Source organism: Coniosporium apollinis (genome assembly GCF_000281105.1).
Source record: "Coniosporium apollinis CBS 100218 chromosome Unknown supercont1.33, whole genome shotgun sequence".
NCBI lineage: Eukaryota > Fungi > Ascomycota > Dothideomycetes > Coniosporium > Coniosporium apollinis.
The window spans coordinates 163,353-182,043 of NW_006913295.1; the positions used below are offsets into that span (position 1 = coordinate 163,353).

Here is an 18,691-nt window from a genome sequence, read left to right on the forward strand (position 1 = left end):
ATTTAGTCGTCCAGATCGGCACCGGGCCATTAGCAGCGTTGAATGTATCAAGTCTGCGTAGCGTTGTTCTGAAACGCTCTAACTGCTGCATAAGGTGCTCCCTTCCCCTCCCTAGCCCTGCAGCAGCGATCACGCAAACGCCTCGGGACACTTGGAAACCTGGAGGGCCTGGAGACCTCTCCGATGGCTGCACGGGAGGGGAATCGCCATGAAGAAGACGTGCCATACCAGCAAGGAGAAATACTGTTGTCACTGGAGAAGCAGTAATCAAGCCGGTAGGCACTGTACCCAAGGTAAGCAAGGGCAGCAGCAGCTGTGAGCCGCACAGATGTTCCCTTGTTTTCAGCCTATCACGTGAGAGCAGCAGTCTATTATCACGCTAGATTCAAGTTAGGGTTCGTGGAGGGGATTGCTAACTATAGCGAGAATGCAAGATCAGTGGTAAGTGCAGTGGGAGCAATGGGAGCAGCAGGAAGCAGTAGGGGCCAACATGCCATCCACCTAGTGCTGCCATCAAGGACAGCTTTCCTGGCACGTGATATCGCGCTCGCCCCTGCACGGCTCATCATCGGACATGGCACCTGGCAGCTCTCTTCGACTCGACTCAACTTTGCATCTCGCGCTCGAGAAACTGCAGCTCTCTCACTTCTATCCGTCCACCTTCCGTCCTTCGCTCCCGAGCCATGCGCCGACGCTATGCCGGCACATCTGGACTTCCTGATGTCTCCACCGTCTGCTGGAGCTGCAAGCTGAAGCAACAACGCCACTCTCGCTATATCAACACCAACGTTCGCCCTTATCCCTCGACGAACTACGATGCTGCACCATCTGTGGCGCGCAAGGTTACGCCATCGCCCATCCGACGTATATCGTTACCTCAGTCCACTCCAATCCCCGTTGAGGCAGCTCTCCGCTCTCCGTCGCAGACCCCGCCTACGCGCAAGGAGCGCAGAACCGCCTTTGTCCAACGAGCTACATTCCGAAAGATTGGGTGCGAGCGCTTCATCTCCCCCGAGACCGGGGAGGCGGTTCCGCCGCAAGAGGACAATGTTGGAAGACGTTCCTCGAAGGCGGTCCCGAGCTCCGGGTCTGTCGAAGGTGCGCAGCTGCAACCCCGATTGTATGGGGCTCACAAGACGAGTATTCGAATATTACCGGTCAATAGTAGCGTACTACCCCTAAGCTATCACTTCTCACGGAAGAAAGCTCTGGACATCTCCGAAAGCAGCCCCGCAAATATTGTCCACAAGCAAGTGGCAACTTCAAATGTGGACGATAAGTTTGATAGCATTTTGGAAGGCTTCCAACGTCTCGTTAGTATGCAAAGCATGTCAAGTCAGACTTCGGAACGGGCTCAATCCGAGAGCAGTTCTCACAAACCTGCTGGGGCTGGATTCAAGCAAGGTGACGGGTCGCATCTTGCGAGTAACGGCGTGCGAGGAACCAGCCGGGCAGCTCGCGCACCTCCGGGGGAGCGCAGCCCTCCTACCACGCGGCAGTACCATTCTTCTGCCAAGGTATGAAGCGGTTCCTAATCCCCAGTCCTTACTCTGCTGATCAGACGCATTGTAGGTGTATCAGCAGACTGTCGCACGCCGAGTTGAGGCCCCGTTCAACACATTCCATCCTATGCCTCCTCCCTCCCTTCCTGTTCAGCAGCCGCACAAGCCCGATATCCGGGAACGCTTAAGGGAGTGGCAAGAGATAAATGGTCGAACTAACGTGAACCTGGATGTTACAGCTCAGATTGCGCAGACGGGCAGCGCAGAAGTTAGCGAGCTTGCACGTATTGGTGACGTTGATGATTTCTGCGAGCAAGAAAATGAGAGAGACGTGGATGATCTAGCCGGCATGAAGGAAGCAGAAGAGCCAGAGGACGGGAATACGAACTTAAACTTGCTAAGACCGGGAGATCTTGTTGAGCTACCGTAAGTGGGTTCGATTTTCTTTTCCTGGAGATTGCTAATGCGACGCGCAGGTACCTCTCCTCAGATCGGGAGCCTGTGCTTGCGGTCTACGTACGCAGGATTGAGACACAGCTGCAGTGCTACACCATGCATGGCAAATGGGTTCATCGAAGGATGCAAGCCGTCCATTTCAGCATACCAAAGTTCATGAATCCCTCAATGCTCGATGATCTCCTGCCGCACCTGCCGAGTGAACCGGTAACGGACGAGATGCTCGACAAGGCACAGATCATGGACTTGAGTGTGCCCCGAGAGGTTGGTGCAAAGGTGGTCAATAAGATTGTCAGTTTTTGGCGCGCGGCTGAAACAGTGTACCGCAACAACGCTTCGGTCCTCGACAGCGCCCATGCAGCGCTTGCTCATCCAACCGACCTACGTTTTGGATCGCTTGAGAGGATCGCAATGCAGCTTCTGCGGAAGAAGGAACTGTCCGAGGTCGATTATTACGCCGTCCGCAGGGCACTGGTCCGCGGAGGCTGGGGCTTCGGGTACGACGCGAGAGACCATAGCAGGACCAACATCTTTCAGATCAGATCCAAGGACGTCACGGAAAACATTGAAAGCGTTCGTGAATGGCTCCGCGAGTATCAAGAAGAGCTGGCGCTCAAGGCAAATGACAGCAATGTCGATGCTGCGGACTCGGAACCCAGGAAAAAGTTCCAGGGCGCTAAAATTCTAGAGGCGTTCCTGGAGAAGTCGAGACTACTCATTGCTGAGAGTCGAAAATCCCGTTACCCAACAGTTCCAGGCGCTGGCTGTGTTGGACCCAGTCTAGTGCGCATTCCTATCACGAAGACGACCAAAGCGACACGGATCATACACTCATTCCAGTTTAGCAAGACGGATCAGGCCATTATAAGATTCCTGGAGCTGTGGTGTGTCTCGAGTAGCTTCCGGCATCAGCCAAGGTTGTGGGGGCTTGGTCCCTTGATCCTACGAGCAGTCGGGCTTTACCCGGACGAGGGTCTGGGGCTTAGTACGGCTTTTGTGTTCCTTCAGGAGATTGGCGTAATAGTTCCACACGAAAACCGGGTGGCGCACGACGAGCATCTCCTCCTACCGAGCTCTCAGCACTCGAAACCGCTTGAGAGACTGTCTAGCATGGTCCAGGTGGAAGCGGCTAATCCGAACGCGAAATACACCGACGCCATGCAAGAACTGCGGCATGACTGGAAGGACTTGGGCGTGTACTGCGTTGACTCGGCGAGCGCGGCGGAAATCGACGACGGTTTCTCCTTAGAGAGGATTCCTGGGAGTTTGTCAGAGTACTGGGTACATATCCACATTGCGAACCCGACGGCATTCTTGGAGCGCGGCGATTCAGCGACGAAGCTAGCTGCTCACATGACTGAGACTGTATACTTCCCGGAGAGAGTCTACCCGATGTTGCCGAGGGATATGACGCGAAAGCACTTGGGCCTTGCCAAAGACCGGCCCGCCCTCACCTTCAGCGCGAGGATTAACAGCCAGGGACACGTCTTGGAAGTCAAGGCTCGAAGCGGCTTCATACGCAACGTCATCTCCCTAACCCCCGACGAGCTTTCCCGCAGCTTGGGCTTGGGCAGCACGGCGTCGACAGACGTCGAGGTCATTGTCGGTGGCAAGCTGCCAGGCTACATGACGCGAAAGCGATACGCCCCGAGACTGTCCCCTCAACAGAAAGATGACCTGCTCACCTTGCATCACCTGGCCGGCGCGCGCAGCAAACTGCGTCAAGAGGCAGGCGGCCTGTTCTTGGAGATGAACCATCCCGATGTGAGCGTTATAGAGTCCTTCAACTTCGCAGGTCTAGGATGGTCGCACCCGAGCCGGAACGTAGCGCGGCACATAGAAGGCGACCCCATCATCTGCATGCGCTCACAAACCTACCGGGGCTGGTTCGGGACAGCGGAGTCCGGCATAAACATGGTCAAGGAGTTCATGCTGATGTGCTGCGAGATCGGCGCGCTGTGGTGCCGGCAGCGCAACATCCCCATCCTGTACCGGGGCACTGTAGAGGCGCCCGAGACGATGGCCGCGGACGTCTACAAACGCGAGATCCTCGACCCCTCGAAAGATGAGAACGGTATTCCACCGCTTGAGGTCAGCCGTGGCTACATCAGCACCATCGGTATGGTCCTCCTTACGACGACGCCGACGGCCCACCGCTTTGTCGGCGTGCCGCAGTACTCCAAAGTCACCTCCCCGCTGCGCCGCTACGGCGATATGATCACGCACTGGCAGATCGAAGCCGCGCTGCGCGAAGAAGCAAGTAGCGGCACGAGCCTCGTCGGCAGCGACCGCGCAGACTACCTCCCCTTCTCTAAAGCAGAGATCGACCTCGTGATCCATAGGCTGCAGTCACGGGAAAGACTGATCACGTCGGTCAAGCGCACCGCGCGCATGCACTGGATCGCGCAGCTGTTCCTGCGCGCGCACCACTATGGCGAGGCGGCGCTGCCGGAGACGTTGCAGGTGCTGGTGTACAATGTGCATGGCGTCACGGGGGATGTGTTCGCGTTCTCGACCGAATATTCGACCGAGATGAAGCTGCTGAGCCCGAAGCCGCATGGGCTGGGCGAGGCGATGATTGGGGATATTTGGGAGGCGAAGATTCATCATGTCAATGCGTATGATAGGTGGGTGAAGCTTACCCCGGTTAGACTCGTGAAGAGGGAGGCGTACCAGGAGGCGAGAGCTTCGTCTGGGCAGAGGGTACGTTGAGTACCGCGTCCAAAATGAGGAAGGACTGGACTCGTGCATTGTTCGCTAGACTTGACAACGCCGTGACTGTTCGTCAAGGCACTGTTGACTGCAGTTCAGCGGCCAACAGACTACTTGTGTTTGCTTAATGTTGGACAACAACGCCTGTTCTAGACCGCGCAGCAACAGCATTTCAACTCCCCTACCCGCCGCGAAGCTGCACGGCGGCGGCAGCGGCAGATACTGGGGACGCGGCGACGGGCTGAATCCGCATGCATGATATCTCGAGTGTTACGCTTTCATGGATCTCAATCCGCCCACATTAAATAGCGGTCAGCGGACTACTCCTACGAATATACCTGGACAGCATCCAGAGCGGCCGGTGGTTCGCCGCCACAGTGGCCTAGAGCGCGGCAGCTAGAGAATTATATAAATAGGCAATCGCAAGCTCCACATAATCACGATCGAAGGGTCATTGGGGTTGTCGAACCGTGTAACTAATCCGCAATACAGTCTCCCAGCAAGCTGAACAGCCTTGCTTAGGATGAAGCTAAGCATTCAAGAGAATAGAACCTCCCAGACCAATATGGTGCGCCAACCACCTGCTGCACGCGGGTGCTGTGCTCACTCAGCCGTCGACAGCCCGTCCAGCTCTAGAATCATGTACGTCAACAGCAATAGCGTCCCAACCACACCCCTGCCCGCCGTGCAGCTTCTTCGCAGCGGGTGCAGCGGGAGCAACTAAATGTACCGTAAGCGCATGCCTACCTCCCCAATATCGCTCTCTGTGGACCTTCTTCCGCGCATCCTGTGCCGGGTTTCGGAAGTTTCAGCTTTTCCCTTGCCCACGTAAAGATGAGGCGTGGAGGGCGTGTGAGCCATGCAGCAGCCCGGAGCCTGGTTACCTTGACCTGCAATTTGGGAGCTGTGCCGGGCTCCGATCGTCGCTTCTCCCTTATGCTGTCGCCAATCTCTCCCGCAGGAGGGGGTGCAGCGGCTGATCTCGGCAGTGAGACTTACGAGCTGCACCATGTCGTGTAGCAAAGCCGTCGATGCGGAGAGGAGAGAACAAGGTGCAGAGGGAAGAGCCCTGACCCGAGAGCGGGCAAGCAGCCGGATAGGCGCCCGCCGGGCCGCCCTCTGATGGGAGTCTTGTTTTGCGCACAGAGCAGTCGGCGGGAGGGCAGATTGGAGATCGGCGCGGCGCCATGCGAACGCCACGGGCCGTGCGATCGACGAACCAAAGAGCGCCCACGACTACCGAACGCCTCGCGGTTGGCATGGACACGTAACCACCTGGCCGGTAAGCTCTGAATCTTGCGCCATGGAGGGGGGCCCATTTCTCTCGCTTCGACAGCCGTCCCTCAGCTGTGACACAACAGCGGCGCGCATCGAGCCCGAGGCTCTAGCACGCTGCGAATGTAGCCTGCCGACATTTCTTTTTATACTCGCATGAACTCTAATTGTCCTGGCATTGGCCAATGGCGCCGGCAACTGCCTCCGCTACCGAGTCCCCCCTACGGGACAAGCCGACTTACTGCGCGCTTTCGGCGCCAAAGTCACTCTAGGCCAGACGGTCCGCTGTCTGTGGACCGAACCGTGTGCTTGGCTGGATCGCATTGTAACAGGTAGGCAGGGTGTTTACTCACTAGCCCCAGAGTCGGCGCGTCGCTTGCGTGAGCGAGGCTGCGGCTGCTTCAATATATCCGTATTCAGGAAATGCCATATTCCAAATAGTCCCCGCTTTCTTGCGCACACCATCATGAAAATGTCCGCGCTATGCTATCATTCGTACAACGGCCGCTGCTCCGCTAGCGATCGCTGGAGCAGCGGATTGAAGACGTGCTGGTAACCGGGCAACGCGTCCCACAGATCTGGACATACCTTGGCTGGCGGCATGGATCTAGTGCACGGCTTGTCGGATCTCGCAGCTGTCTACCATGCTGCTGGTCTCATACGGGCAGTACCCATCGCGGAAGCTGGCACCCAGCTGCCGGCATTGCAGGGCGTGAGGGGGGAGACACAAGCACTTCCCACACCCTTGTCTGTGGGAATCTGCCAAGCAGACGATGGGAAAGAATCACTGTGAGCGCCTCAACTGTGGAGGTACTCCCCTACCATAAACATTATATAGTTTCCGCCTTGACGAGCTGGCCGCGCATCTCCGTTCCTACAGCCAACCTTCGGCCATCCTCGCTGATGCCGCTAATTGCGCGATTCCAAGCCCGCTTCCCGGTTCTGTGTTTTCCATCGAGTGCCATTAGGCCGTGTTAGTTTCTCATGTCTACCTTTCCTCCCGCCTGGCCTGGCGCCCATGGCTCCGCTTCCTCCGCTGAGAACGTCCACAATACCACCCCCGATCCCCTCCAGACTACCGAGGAGAACGGCAAGAAGAAGCAGCAGCAGCAACAGTCTCGACAGCTGTTGTCTTGCACCAAGTGTCGTGAACGAAAGGTCAAGGTAACATTCTACCCAAGATATCATCCCGTCCGAAAACGGAATCCAAACGGGTGCTGACACGATCCTGCCAGTGCGACCGCACAAAGCCATGCTCGGCCTGCTGCGCCCGCGGTCAGCCCAAGGAGTGCCAATTCGTTGTGGCAGAAGGCGGCGATTACGGCCCCATCCAGCAGTCCTACGAGATCCGCAAGCTTCGTGCCGAGAACCTTCGTCTAAAGGAGCGTCTACGAGCCGTCACCTCAGCCCTCTCAGATGACTCGGACGAGGCTGGACAATCCGATCGTCCCGTGAGCAAAAGAGCCAGGCATCGGCGGCCCTGGAGGGCTCCACTGGCGCGGCAAAAGGCGTTCAAGAACCAGGATCTATCTGACAACCTTTATTTTGGAAGCCCAGGGCTGGCGAGTGTCATTAATGAGGTATGGTACTCCTCTCCTTGCGGTGATTCATACCAACGCCACTCATCACAGTCGCAGTTCGCGAGTCTGAACTTCGGCGCAACGTCCTTGAGCCATACCATGCCGCGAGGGCAAGACGTTTACTTTGCTCGAAGCGGCCCTGCGTTCCCCTTCGCCACCATGTGGCCCGCGTATCCGCAAGCATGCATTCCAGCCCTGCTGCAATGCCTGCCGCCGCAGGAGGATCTCTTTGCCTACCTCGACGCGTTCCAGAAGCGTTCTCAGAGCTGCTCCTTCCCGCACACGCCGGAGGAAATCACGAAGAGGGAAGTCGAGCGCTTCCTGTCCGACTCCGAGAGGAATGCACAGTTATACCCCGACATGCTCGCGCTGCTCTTCGCCGCGCTGGCTCAGGGCTTGCAGAACGGTGTCTTCGACAAGAGCGGCGGCAAGTGGGTTGAGGGAGCCATGCAAGCTGAGGCGATGAAAGGCGACGTCTACAGTAGGCTTTTGACCCCCAGCCATCCACGACCAACCTCTATCCGTAAAGACGCTAACCCTTTCCCCAGTCGCCGCATCCATGCAAGCCCTCCGCATGGCCTCCTTCATGAACCGCCCAACCCTGCTAGGCATCCAAGCCCTTATAATGATGGGCCCCTACCTAACCAACAGCGGGCGCTTTCTAGACGCCTGGACGCTGTTCGGAACGACGATCCGGCTCGCGCACTCCGTCGGCCTGCACCGAAACCCAAAGTACCTGGACCCAGCGCCGCCGCTCCGCGAGTGCGCGATCCGGCAGACGCTGTGGTGGTGGATGCTGCACATGGACCAGCAGTACTCGATGACTTTGGGGCGGCCGCTAGGCATCTCGGGTATCGGGGACTGTCCGCCGCCGGAGCCGCTGACGACGAATCCGACGGTGCTGAGATTGGGAGAGTTTGTGGATCATTTTACGCTGCTGGCGAGGCAGATATTGAGTAGCGATAAGTTGACGAACGCCAAGATCGATGAATTTACGGATCGGTTGAGGAGATTGTGGGATACGATGCCTGAGATGGTCCGGTTCGATGAGACATGGTTGGATCGCGAGAAGGAGATTCCGGAGTGGCCACTTGATGCTATGGCTACTAGTGAGTGATGGCCCCTAAGCATTACTTGACAGGGCTTCCACGGCCTCACATTCGAAAGACGTTGCACTGCGGTCACGGTCAGAGTAAAGAGATCCACAAGCTAACCGACCCTTCACCACAGTGTTCTATGGCAAAACGCACAACTACCTCATCCTCCTAAACCGCCAACGCATCTCCCCCGTACGCCCTCCGCGCCCAACCTCTTCTACTCCATTCCCCTCCCCACCGCTTCCCAACAGCCAGCAGTACCGACCGAGTCCCACCACCGCTCAACCTTCACCAGCATCACAGCAAGACAAAGAACCCCTCCGCGGCCGCCCCCTTGTCCTCTCGTCATCTCTCGCCCTCCTAAACGCCTTCCTCTTCTTCTACACCCGTGTCCCTGCTGCCATGATCTGCTGGACCATGGGCCAGCAGGCGTTTAACGCGTGCATGATTATTTTGCTTGACGCGATTGAGACATGTAGCACGAACGAAGCAGCAGGTGAAGAGGTGGACAAGGAAAAGAAGAAGAAGTTACGGTATCTGGGCCGTGTGGAGCAGGCCTACGCCGTCTTCGTCGAGCTCGACAAGAAGGGCGTGCACAAGCTTGCTGCGCTGGCTGTTGAGCGCATTTCGTGGGCGATGGAGATGTTGAGGCTGAAGGAAGAGGCGCTGGCGCAGACCCAGGCCCAAGCCGCAACCCATGGTGCCGAAGCTCAGGTCTCCAACCCCGCTATACACCCAGGAAGAGCGAGAGCAGGCTACGTAGGACCCCAGCCCATGCTCCTCGACACCGTGATGGGCAACACGGGGATGTGGCTCCTCGAGGACCCGGGCCTGCAGTCGTTTGTGCCGGAGTCGTTTACGCCGCTTGCATGGGGAATGGCAGGACGAGACCTTCGAGTGGAACGGGAAGCGGAGGGGAGTGGCAGTATGGGTACTGGGGCCGGGGGTGGGGCAGAGGCAGGGACTTGGCAGGAACACGCTCAGCAGGCTCGTGGAGGAGCAGGAGCAGGAGCAGGAGAAGTACAGACGCAACCAGGCTTCTGTCATGCGGGATATGGAGACTACAAGCAGCAGCAGCAGCAACAGCGCCACTACCACGAACACAACCCTTCTCACCCCCCATACTTGTACAATCCCCCGCCTCCTGGCCCGTCCTACGCCCCACCACCGCCTCAGCACTCCCTTTCAGCGCCCGACGTACGCGGCTACTCCAACTGGGACGCTGGTTTCAGTGCGGGGCACGAGCCACGGTGACTGAGCGGGATGATTTCTAGGTACTAATGACATGGTGGTCGGTCACGGACGCGGTGGTGGACTAAGACAGAGTCAAGCTATCGGTGGCTAGACACCTTGGACGATGACAGCTAGCATCACACCAGAACTACGACGTTACGGCTAGGCCCAAAGCGCGGGTCGAGTGGTAAACGGGTAGGACCTTGTTAACACGGCGCAGGTGGGACTGGAGGCTGAAAGGCCATGGCGATGGTCTTAATGAACGTGGTGGATGTAGGAGAGTTTGACGGATTGGGGAGTCTGGTGGTCCTGCGGGCCGGGACGCTGACTACTCCTTCGTCTTGCTTTCTTTCCCGCATGGCAGTCGCGACTGGCGCGGTGGTGCGATCGCGGACGTGTTGGAGGGACGGATAGGAACTCACGCCTGCTGACGACTAGATCAGTGCGTGGAAGGGTTGAGCTTGCTTCTTTCGTAGCACGGCGTACAAGTCTTCCAGCGGCGTTCATGCACTGTCGGATCACCACGTCGTTCATCTGCTGGCATAGATTGCATCTTATATGCTCAGGCGTAGTCACTACGTAGCTAAGATAGAGCCTATTTATCTACGCGGTTCTGCGGCAAGCGCTGGCCACGACTTTAGCCCTTGGCAAAAGCACACAACCCCCTTTCTCTACCCTTCTCGCTCCACCGCCTAGGATCGCAGCGTAGGCAATTGAAGCTCCCAGGACGTTCGCGCGAGTCTGAACCGGGGGTTTTCCATTCGGAAATCTGAAATTCTATCTGGGCATCGCGCCACGTGACATGGACGGCCTTCATCATCTGTCTCCGGCGGGGATAGTCTGTGAAGAGTGACATCCATTCGGGATCCAGATGATGGCGTCTAAATCAGCTGGGAAGCTCCCAGAGGGTGATTCCACCACGAGCGAATTCGTGGTCAATATACAGTAAAGCCTTCCAAAGGACACCGACATCATCGCTGCCAGGTGCTCGCCAGGACGGCGAAGAGAACATAAAGTCTGTTTTGGTCTCTCGATCGACGAGGGCACGGAGACTTCGTCGTGGTGATGGTGGCTGTCAGCTTGAGGAGATTTGGGTCAAAGAGTGGAAGCGGACGGGATGCCGAAAAGAATTTAATGCGGTTGCTTACTCATCCTTCATGCCCTCGCTGTTGGCCATTTCGCTCTCCCGCTCAGCCACTTCTTTTAGTGCGTTTCTCGAGGAGTGCGCACGCGGCCTTCCCTCCATCACGCGTCGCCATGAATTCTTGTCTCAATTCTACTGAGCGGCCTTCAGCTTTGCTGTAGCCTCATCCTACGTCCAGGCGTCTTCTGGCGCCTCTCTGGAGACGGCTTCGAGAGTCATATATGCTTTTTCCTGTGTCACCGCGATGCTTTCTTGGATGATCCACCGTACCTGCCCAGAAACCTGAAAAGGTACCACTGGCATCCGTGCTTGTCGGCCGGCTCAAGCGATGTGGGAAGTTCTTCTCGGGTATACGATCTTTGAAGATTTTGTCCATGTTCTCGCCCTAATGGACTCCTTTCCTGAGGTCAGCGTCGGTCGCTTATGACATCGTGAACGGGGCGTAGGCGGGACTGGAGGTGAAAAGGCTATGAGAAAGATCTTACCGAACATGATGGTTGTGGAAGATTTTCTATAACGCTGGAATCTGGTGGCTTTGTCATCCTGGTGGTGGAGTGTGAAAGAGGAAGATTCTGCACGACTGGTAGCTCACGACGCTGAAGCCAACAAACAATGAACGGCGTAGAGACCGCTAGTAACCTAGTGAACTTGGGACGCAGGCAAGACAGGTGTGAAGCCCTTGGCAAGAATTCTCATGAACATGATGATGATGATTGAAGTTCTTTGATGAATTTGGAGCCTGGCGGCTTAGTGACCCTGGCGCTTGAGTTTCAGATGTCAAGATCCGGCGCAAATAGTGATTCATCTCGTTAATGCTGACGAACATTCAAGGCTTCAAGCTACTGAAGTCCTATTCGTCTCACCCGTGCTCCCAAAACGCACGCACTTCAATGCCTCAATTGGTGAGTAGGGCAGCTACCAGGCCCCTTTGTACTCCACCAGGACATAATACAGGCCTATGCATACGACGTCAGCCACGCGCAATACAAAGCGTTGAACACACAGCGCCACTTACATGATGGAACTTGCAAAAGCAGGGCAGCGTGCCCAGCTCATCGCCAACGACAAACTCCTCGAAACAAATCACACACTCCTGCGCCTCGCCGTCTTCGCGCAAACAATCCTTTTCGGTGGCTCTATCCTTGCGGATTTTGATCCGCGTGTCACGCCGTGGTCTCGACGCCGATGCTTGCTCGCCGGCGTTTTCAGCTGTCGTGGGGCCCCGGCCACCTGGCGGTGGATGCGTTGAATCCCGCGGCGCGCTGGTACCGGATACGTGCTGTCTGATGCACGCGTCGATGTGCGCTTCTGCTGCTGCGGCGCTGCCGTCAGCCGTCTTGAGTGGAAGTTCCATGCCGCAAACTGGACACTCGTCTTCTTCTCTGAGCTGTCTGCGCGGAGGTGCGCGCGGCGGCGATGGGGGGCGGGGGAGCGGCTCAGGCTCGTCAAGGAGGGAGCGATAGCCCGTCATGGCCGACGTGGAACGGTGATGGGGGTGGTGCTGGTGCTGGTATAGCTGAGGGGGGCGGTATGGTGGTAATGGCCGTGGTACTGTGGTTCGGTTCTGGAAGGTGTGACGCCTGTCCCGGAACGGTTCAAGAGGGTGTGGCCGAGTTGAGTTTGATTGCAGCTGGTGTGCTACTGAATTCGGCAGCGGCGGCGCTATTGATCGGTTTGCATCGAACACTACGTGGCGAGGTCGAGGCTGATGTTGATATAACGGCGCTGTAGGCGCAGCCTGCAACGGAGTAGGCGCAAAAGCCGGAAAGCGTTGAAAGGCCGCAGAAGGCTCAATCGTGCGCTGCTGCTGAGGCGGAGGGCTGAAGTTTGGATCTGGGACGCAAGGATTGCAGACTCGGACTTCCTCACCACCGCCCAGCCATGATTGGCTTACGGAGCTGTCATCCCCTGTGAGGTCAACGATCGTCGCCCCGGTAGAAGTAGGAGACGGCGGATGCACAATGAACTGGCGGGGAATAGTAATTCGATGTGGAGAGCAATTGGCGCAGACGACGCGTCCGCATTTTCTGCAGAGAAGGCGCATCGTCAGTGACTAATCTGAGAAGAAACATACGTCGTGTGCTGTTGAAAAGAAAAGCAGGACGTGAGAAGGAAAAAGTACAAAGACTGCGTGTGAATTATTATTATCCTAGAATGCCGCGGTATCTGTCTTGCAAGACCGTTCAGTGAAGCACTGGAGTGAGCCTAGCGACCAGTAATGAAACTATAGAATGTGAAGCGTAACTAACGAGCCCATGCTGTGAGGGCGCCTTGAGGTTTGAGAAATCGCTGTGGTATGGAGCATAGGGGTGTACCAGCTCCGCGGTACAGAATCTTTGCAAGCGAAACTCTTACATACCTACAGTGGTGTTTCCTATAGAAAAACCCAAACGGATTCCCACAGACCGGACACTTGTTAACCTCGCTATCCGGCTGCCAGGGCGGAAGTACGATATCGCTCTCTCTTCTTCCAGCCTCCCTGCTCTGCCTCCTCGGATTGCTCGCTCTTCTACTGCTCCGATCCGGCGTCTCTGTCAGGTCAATAGGCATGCCCGCACTATTCCCCGGGACGCCCCTTCCAGCCGCCTCGCTAGAAGCTCCCGGCCCAGCAACTTGCGAGCCCGAGGCAGCGATCGCCCCTGACCCAATTCCGGAGGGCCGTCTATTCCTCTCGGGGCTGTCTGGCGCCGTCAACCTCCTCTTTCTCTCAGCGATAAGCGCATTATGTGCCTCATTTAGGTCCCTGACGCTGTTCATATGTATATCCGGTCGCTGTCTCGAGATATGTGGTTGGTGTTCGGGGCGCGAGTCGGTGGGGGCTCGCGCGGCTGAAGAGCTGGAAGTGGAGGTGCGGCGCAGAAAGTCCATCCATGTCTCGCCTTCTGCACGCTCGGATGGAGAGAGGGGCGTGCGGGTTGTGCCGTCGGTGTGGCTGCGGTGGAGGGAGTCGTTTCGGGGGTCTATTGTTGAGGGCGGGTTGGAGGAGGCGGAAGTGTTGTAGGGTAGGTGGTTTAGGGTGGGTGTGCTGGCGGAGGAGAGGTGGGGTGGATTAACGGGTCGGTCCATGGTGCCGTGTGCTTGATGCTGTAAGATCCTCGACTTTTAAGGTTGGCTGCGTGGAGGAGGAGGAGGAGGAGAAGAAGAAGAAGAGGCGAGCAGTACTGAGTGATAAGTGGCAATATAGTTATATAATCTACCGGATCCAGAGGTGCGGTGTGCGGCCGACGCTTCCACGGCTTGAATGACTGGTAGCTTTCTGGCTAGTAATTCGATCAAGGTCTGAGTCCGTATTGGGTTGCAGATGCTTCCATGGATCCGTTCCGCAGGTTGCCGTCAGGCTGCGGCGTATCCTGTCGGTACTGGTATATCTCAAGTGTCGTGCGTGAGGCTACACGAAGGCTACGGCTTAGAGGGGTCTGTCTCTGCGCATATACCGAGACGAGTACGGGCGGTCCGTGAGTGAGAATCAGTCGAGTGTAGGTGATGCAAGGGAAGGACGGCCACACACAAGGCGCACACAAGGCGGTATGAGGGGAGTCGTGGTGGTGCAGGCGTGTCGGAGCGTGACAGGTCGCAAATGGGGCACGGTTTCAAGACGCCACCCATGCGGCGGCCAGGGATCTTATCACCGGCTGGCTTGGGGGCGCGGCGGCGGCGGGGGGTGCCTGGTCACGTGGGCTTGAAGTATAGTATCTAGGTATTGAAGAAGCAGACAGACTCTCGTCTAGACTAACTAGCCGAGTACGGGATGTAGCCCCTGGATGAGCAGCCAGCAGCTTTCGCAGAAGAGCGCCAGTGCGAGGTCGATGCCTGATCTCACGAATCGATACCGTGCAGCAGTGAACGGCAACCGCAACAGACACTAATCTGACTCAATTACAGTATTTCTACTTCAGATAAACACTTCCTAGACGCCGAGCAGCTGTGCCCTCCCTCTGGCTGGACTTAGCCATCCGCTCTCGGCCCTAGAATATACACGTATCCACCAACGCCAGGCTCTGCTATACACCGCCTCAGATCCGCTCCATGCAGCGCAAAGAAACAAACAATCAAACAAGTTATGTGCCACAAAAGATATAGCGAAAAGAATACTATAATCAAAATTTTCACCCCTCACCGAGGACTGCGATCCTCTCGCCGTTCCCTTCCCCCATCCCCGCCCCTGCTCCACCCCTGCGACCCAGATACCCCCACAATCTCCGCCGAACTTCCCATGTGATCGCCCAGCCTATACATCCCTGGCCTGACGCTCTCACCCGCAACATGCTGATGCACATATCCCGTACTCGGCGGCCTCTCCGTCTGTCCCGGCACACGCGGCCGCTCAAAATGCGCGACTCCTCCCCGGCTGACATCCTCCGCCGACGTCTCGGTGTTTGGATACAAGCTCGAGGCCGCAGAGTGGTTGGTCGGCGTCGTCTTCTCCGAGCCCGGACTCGGCTCGCTGGAGCCGAAGGGCAGCCGGATGGAGCCGCCGGCCGAGCTGTCGGGGTGGAGTCTGTTGGCCTGCGGCTGTCGCTCTGGAGAGTGAGCTGGAGAGCCAGGAACACGTGGCATGCGGTGTGCGTCGGCGAGTGCGGCTTTCTCCTGAGAGTGGGTGCGACGAGAGCTTTTGCGAGGTATGGTGGGTGCACGGCGCGTTGCACTGGGCTTGGTCGGGATCCGGGCGCTGGCTTGGGAGCCGGGACGGGAGGAGAGTTCAATGCCGCCGGTCGTCTCTATAGGCGCAAGCGTAGGTGGCGCTTCCGCAACCCGGTGGATGACGGCGCGGGCTTCGAAGGGATTGCCGTCGTCGTCGGTCAGAGAATACTCGGACGAGTGGACGGAAGATCTCGTTGACTCTCTTGTCCGTGACCTGCCCAGTGCTGCACTCCCTGCGTCGTCGGAACCGCGACCTGTAGCGGTATTCTCGGGGTCAGGACTGTCCTTGTAGGGCTCGTGCTGGATCGGTGGCGAGGTTTCGTCTTCTTCTGCCATCAACTGCGGTGCGCGTTGACTGCGCACCACCTCGAAGCCCTTGCCCTTGTCTTTCCTTTTACCGCCAAACAGACCTTTGATCCACCCTGATGCTGAAGACACCGGGCCCATTGGATCCGCTGGGCCGGTCTTCAACCGGCGAGCAGGCACGCTCGACAGCGCAGGCCCGCGGGTGACACCGTAATAGAAGTCCGATTCCCGGACCGTGTAGTCTGTATTCCCTCTTCGCTCGGTCAGATTCGGGTCAGAATCACCTCGGTGGTGTTCCCGCAAATATGCCGGGGTGATAGAACCACGACTGGGTGAGAAAGCTGGTACCTCGCCTGGATCCCTGGCATCAGACTGGTCTTGGTAGATGTCCTGCGGTCGGTCTGCTAGCTCTCCGCTGTTCCAAGATCCTCTATCCTGCTGACTCTCTGGTGAATATGGATCCATCGTCTGTCGCTTCGTTCTGGGCGGACGATAGTACGGGTCGTTCGTTTCGAGGTTCTTCGTGTTCGATGTGCCTACCGTAGACCTACGTTGCGACGGACCAGCGGTGGCATTACCACTTGCCAAGTACGAGTAAGGGTTCTGCATACCGCCGGGCGTACCAGGCCCAGGGCTAACGCCGCCAAGAGTGCTGTAATCACCACCTTGGCTGAGTTGGTCGAAACCACTGCTAACACGATGGTTGTTCAGAAGGATCGCAGAGCTGGCGGACAAACTCCTCGATCGCCCTCCCATAAGTTGAGCGGTTTTTGAGTCGCTATCCGAAGCAAGAATTGCCGCGTCAGATTGCAGACTACTGCGGTGATGATGCGTGCGACGTGACAGTTGTCGCTTGCCAAAGACCCTAGCAAGTCCACCTCTTGCATCGCCGCCGGCACCTGCTGCGCGAGCGCATACTTCGATCAGCGTCTGAATAGCATTTAGGAAAAATCCGAAGACCAGGACTATCGCGTGGCATAACAGGATAGCATAGCCAAGCCAACCCTTCGACGATTGGGAGATGCCCAGTGCGGGAACGAAGGCAATACTAAGCAGGGTCGTGACGAGTCGGATAACTGAGAAGAAAGTGTGATACGCATTCATGGAAGTGGGTGCCTGGAACGGCCTAAAGGCGTGCAGCGTCAGAATGAAAATTACCTCACAAATTGCGAGAATGACAAGTTGTGCAACGCCTGAAGGCTGTATAGCACCAATGGCAACGCCACGAATAACGGTAAGTAGGACTGGGATGAAAGCGAACGGCGCAGCGACATCGGAGTACGTGTTATAAAGAGGTCCGTAAAGGAGCACTGTAGGCAAGTCGTCGAAGAGATGCGCACGTGGCCTTGTCGTAAAGATGAGCCGAAAGATCCAGGTAGCAAACCCTGCGACAAGTAGGAGTAACACCACGGCCATACCAACCACCGCGGCGTTCGAATGCGGCGCGACAACGAGTTGAAATAACGAGATGGCTATGATGGGAAGTAGGAAGTAATTGAAGACGATCCGAACAGCCATACCAGCGGTGAAAGGCCAATTCTTGCTCCTCAGGTCTTCCTCTGGAGTATCCAATAAGTATCGGTAGCCCCAGCGAAGGAAGAAGCCAACCTGACATAGAACTGACACAGCTACTATGATCGCCATAAGCCATATAGCCATGCAGGCCCAGACGTCCTCGTCCGCTGACATTCCGGCCAACTGTCCAAGGCGAGAGATGCCGCGGGTTCCGTTGATGAAGTATATCCCGTCAATGAGGCTTTGCGATCCGTTCCCTTGACTGACGTAGCTCTCATTAAACAGGAGCACCGACCACGCAGCCTGGCTAATGACAGGCTGATAGTACCCTGGATAGCTCAAGCTGAGGCTGCCCGCAAGAACAATGAACTGGATATACTGCAGACAATCACCAAACCCTGGTGTCACTAAGCGCAGGAGATCCTCGTCTCGTCCATAGTTGCTAGTCCATCGGAACGGGTCTGATGAGCCCCAAGGGCTGAAAATTGCGGCTGAAATGGTTGCAATCGCGACAAGTGCAAGAACAGCAGCCGGTAGGTAAGCAAGTGTGTCAGAGAGTGCCTTGCCCAAATCCGGTGTGATGTTTGCTGACACACATGCTATGTCTGAAGCGTCCTGATCACCGGATTGCACTCGAATAGTCGCCTGGAACGTAGCAAAGGCGTATGAAGAATAGAACTCGTGTGCAACTGTAAACGCTGGCAGACTATAGGGATCGCTGCCGTTGCCGTAAAAGACAGGGCCGATAGGACATGACGTATTGATGGTTGATTCACAGAAGCGGCTGGGATCCGCACGATAGGGTGTATAGGTAAGAACCTTGAAGTCCGCGAAAAGCGTGGTAAAACGCGGGTCCGGGTTGGTCGGACTCACATCTACGATCTTCCCAAATGTCTCGTTCGGGTTGCTCCATATCGGATCATCTGGCGGAGGGTAGTCCCCAACGATCGTCTGCCCAGTCACATTGCCGTATATTGTGACGTTCAAATCGTGACTAGGCGCAGTTGTGTTGAACCTTGCATCGAAGAAACGCGGTACAAACTGAAGTCTTCTCGAGTTGACGATGTTTGGAGCGAGGCAGTTCTCGAAGTTGATGAAGGCGGCTTCTGCTAAGGGCACGAGAAGGACGCAGAGGATGAGGAGGACGGCGTGAGCATTCGCTGGCATGTAGAGATCATGCCGCCTTCGTCGTCGAAATGGGCGATGCCGTGGGGGCTCATAGGACGGCTC

General features: G+C 56.9%; 4 protein-coding genes across 4 annotated transcripts; 2 read left to right on the top strand and 2 right to left on the bottom strand.

Moving 5' to 3' along the window:
* Positions 1-1,629: 1,629 nt before the first annotated feature.
* W97_06544 (uncharacterized protein) lies at positions 1,630-4,670 on the top strand (the record flags this gene model as incomplete). The annotated part of the gene is made up of 2 exons (XM_007784418.1): positions 1,630-1,928; positions 1,979-4,670. 2 exons carry the CDS (start codon positions 1,630-1,632, stop codon positions 4,668-4,670), a joined length of 2,991 nt encoding a protein of 996 aa, XP_007782608.1.
* A 2,259-nt stretch (positions 4,671-6,929) lies between these two features.
* Positions 6,930-9,876, top strand: W97_06545 (uncharacterized protein; the record flags this gene model as incomplete). Its single annotated transcript, XM_007784419.1, has 5 exons — positions 6,930-7,109; positions 7,181-7,525; positions 7,583-8,006; positions 8,074-8,634; positions 8,756-9,876. 5 exons carry the CDS (start codon positions 6,930-6,932, stop codon positions 9,874-9,876), a joined length of 2,631 nt encoding a protein of 876 aa, XP_007782609.1.
* Positions 9,877-11,886: 2,010 nt separating this feature from the next.
* Positions 11,887-14,065, bottom strand: W97_06546 (uncharacterized protein; the record flags this gene model as incomplete). Its single annotated transcript, XM_007784420.1, has 3 exons — positions 11,887-11,955; positions 12,015-12,907; positions 13,363-14,065. 3 exons carry the CDS (start codon positions 14,063-14,065, stop codon positions 11,887-11,889), a joined length of 1,665 nt encoding a protein of 554 aa, XP_007782610.1.
* Positions 14,066-15,112: 1,047 nt separating this feature from the next.
* On the bottom strand, positions 15,113-18,628 carry W97_06547 (uncharacterized protein; the record flags this gene model as incomplete). Its single annotated transcript, XM_007784421.1, has 1 exon — positions 15,113-18,628. The coding sequence occupies one exon, from the start codon at positions 18,626-18,628 to the stop codon at positions 15,113-15,115; it is 3,516 nt and encodes a 1,171-aa protein (XP_007782611.1).
* Positions 18,629-18,691: the final 63 nt, after the last annotated feature.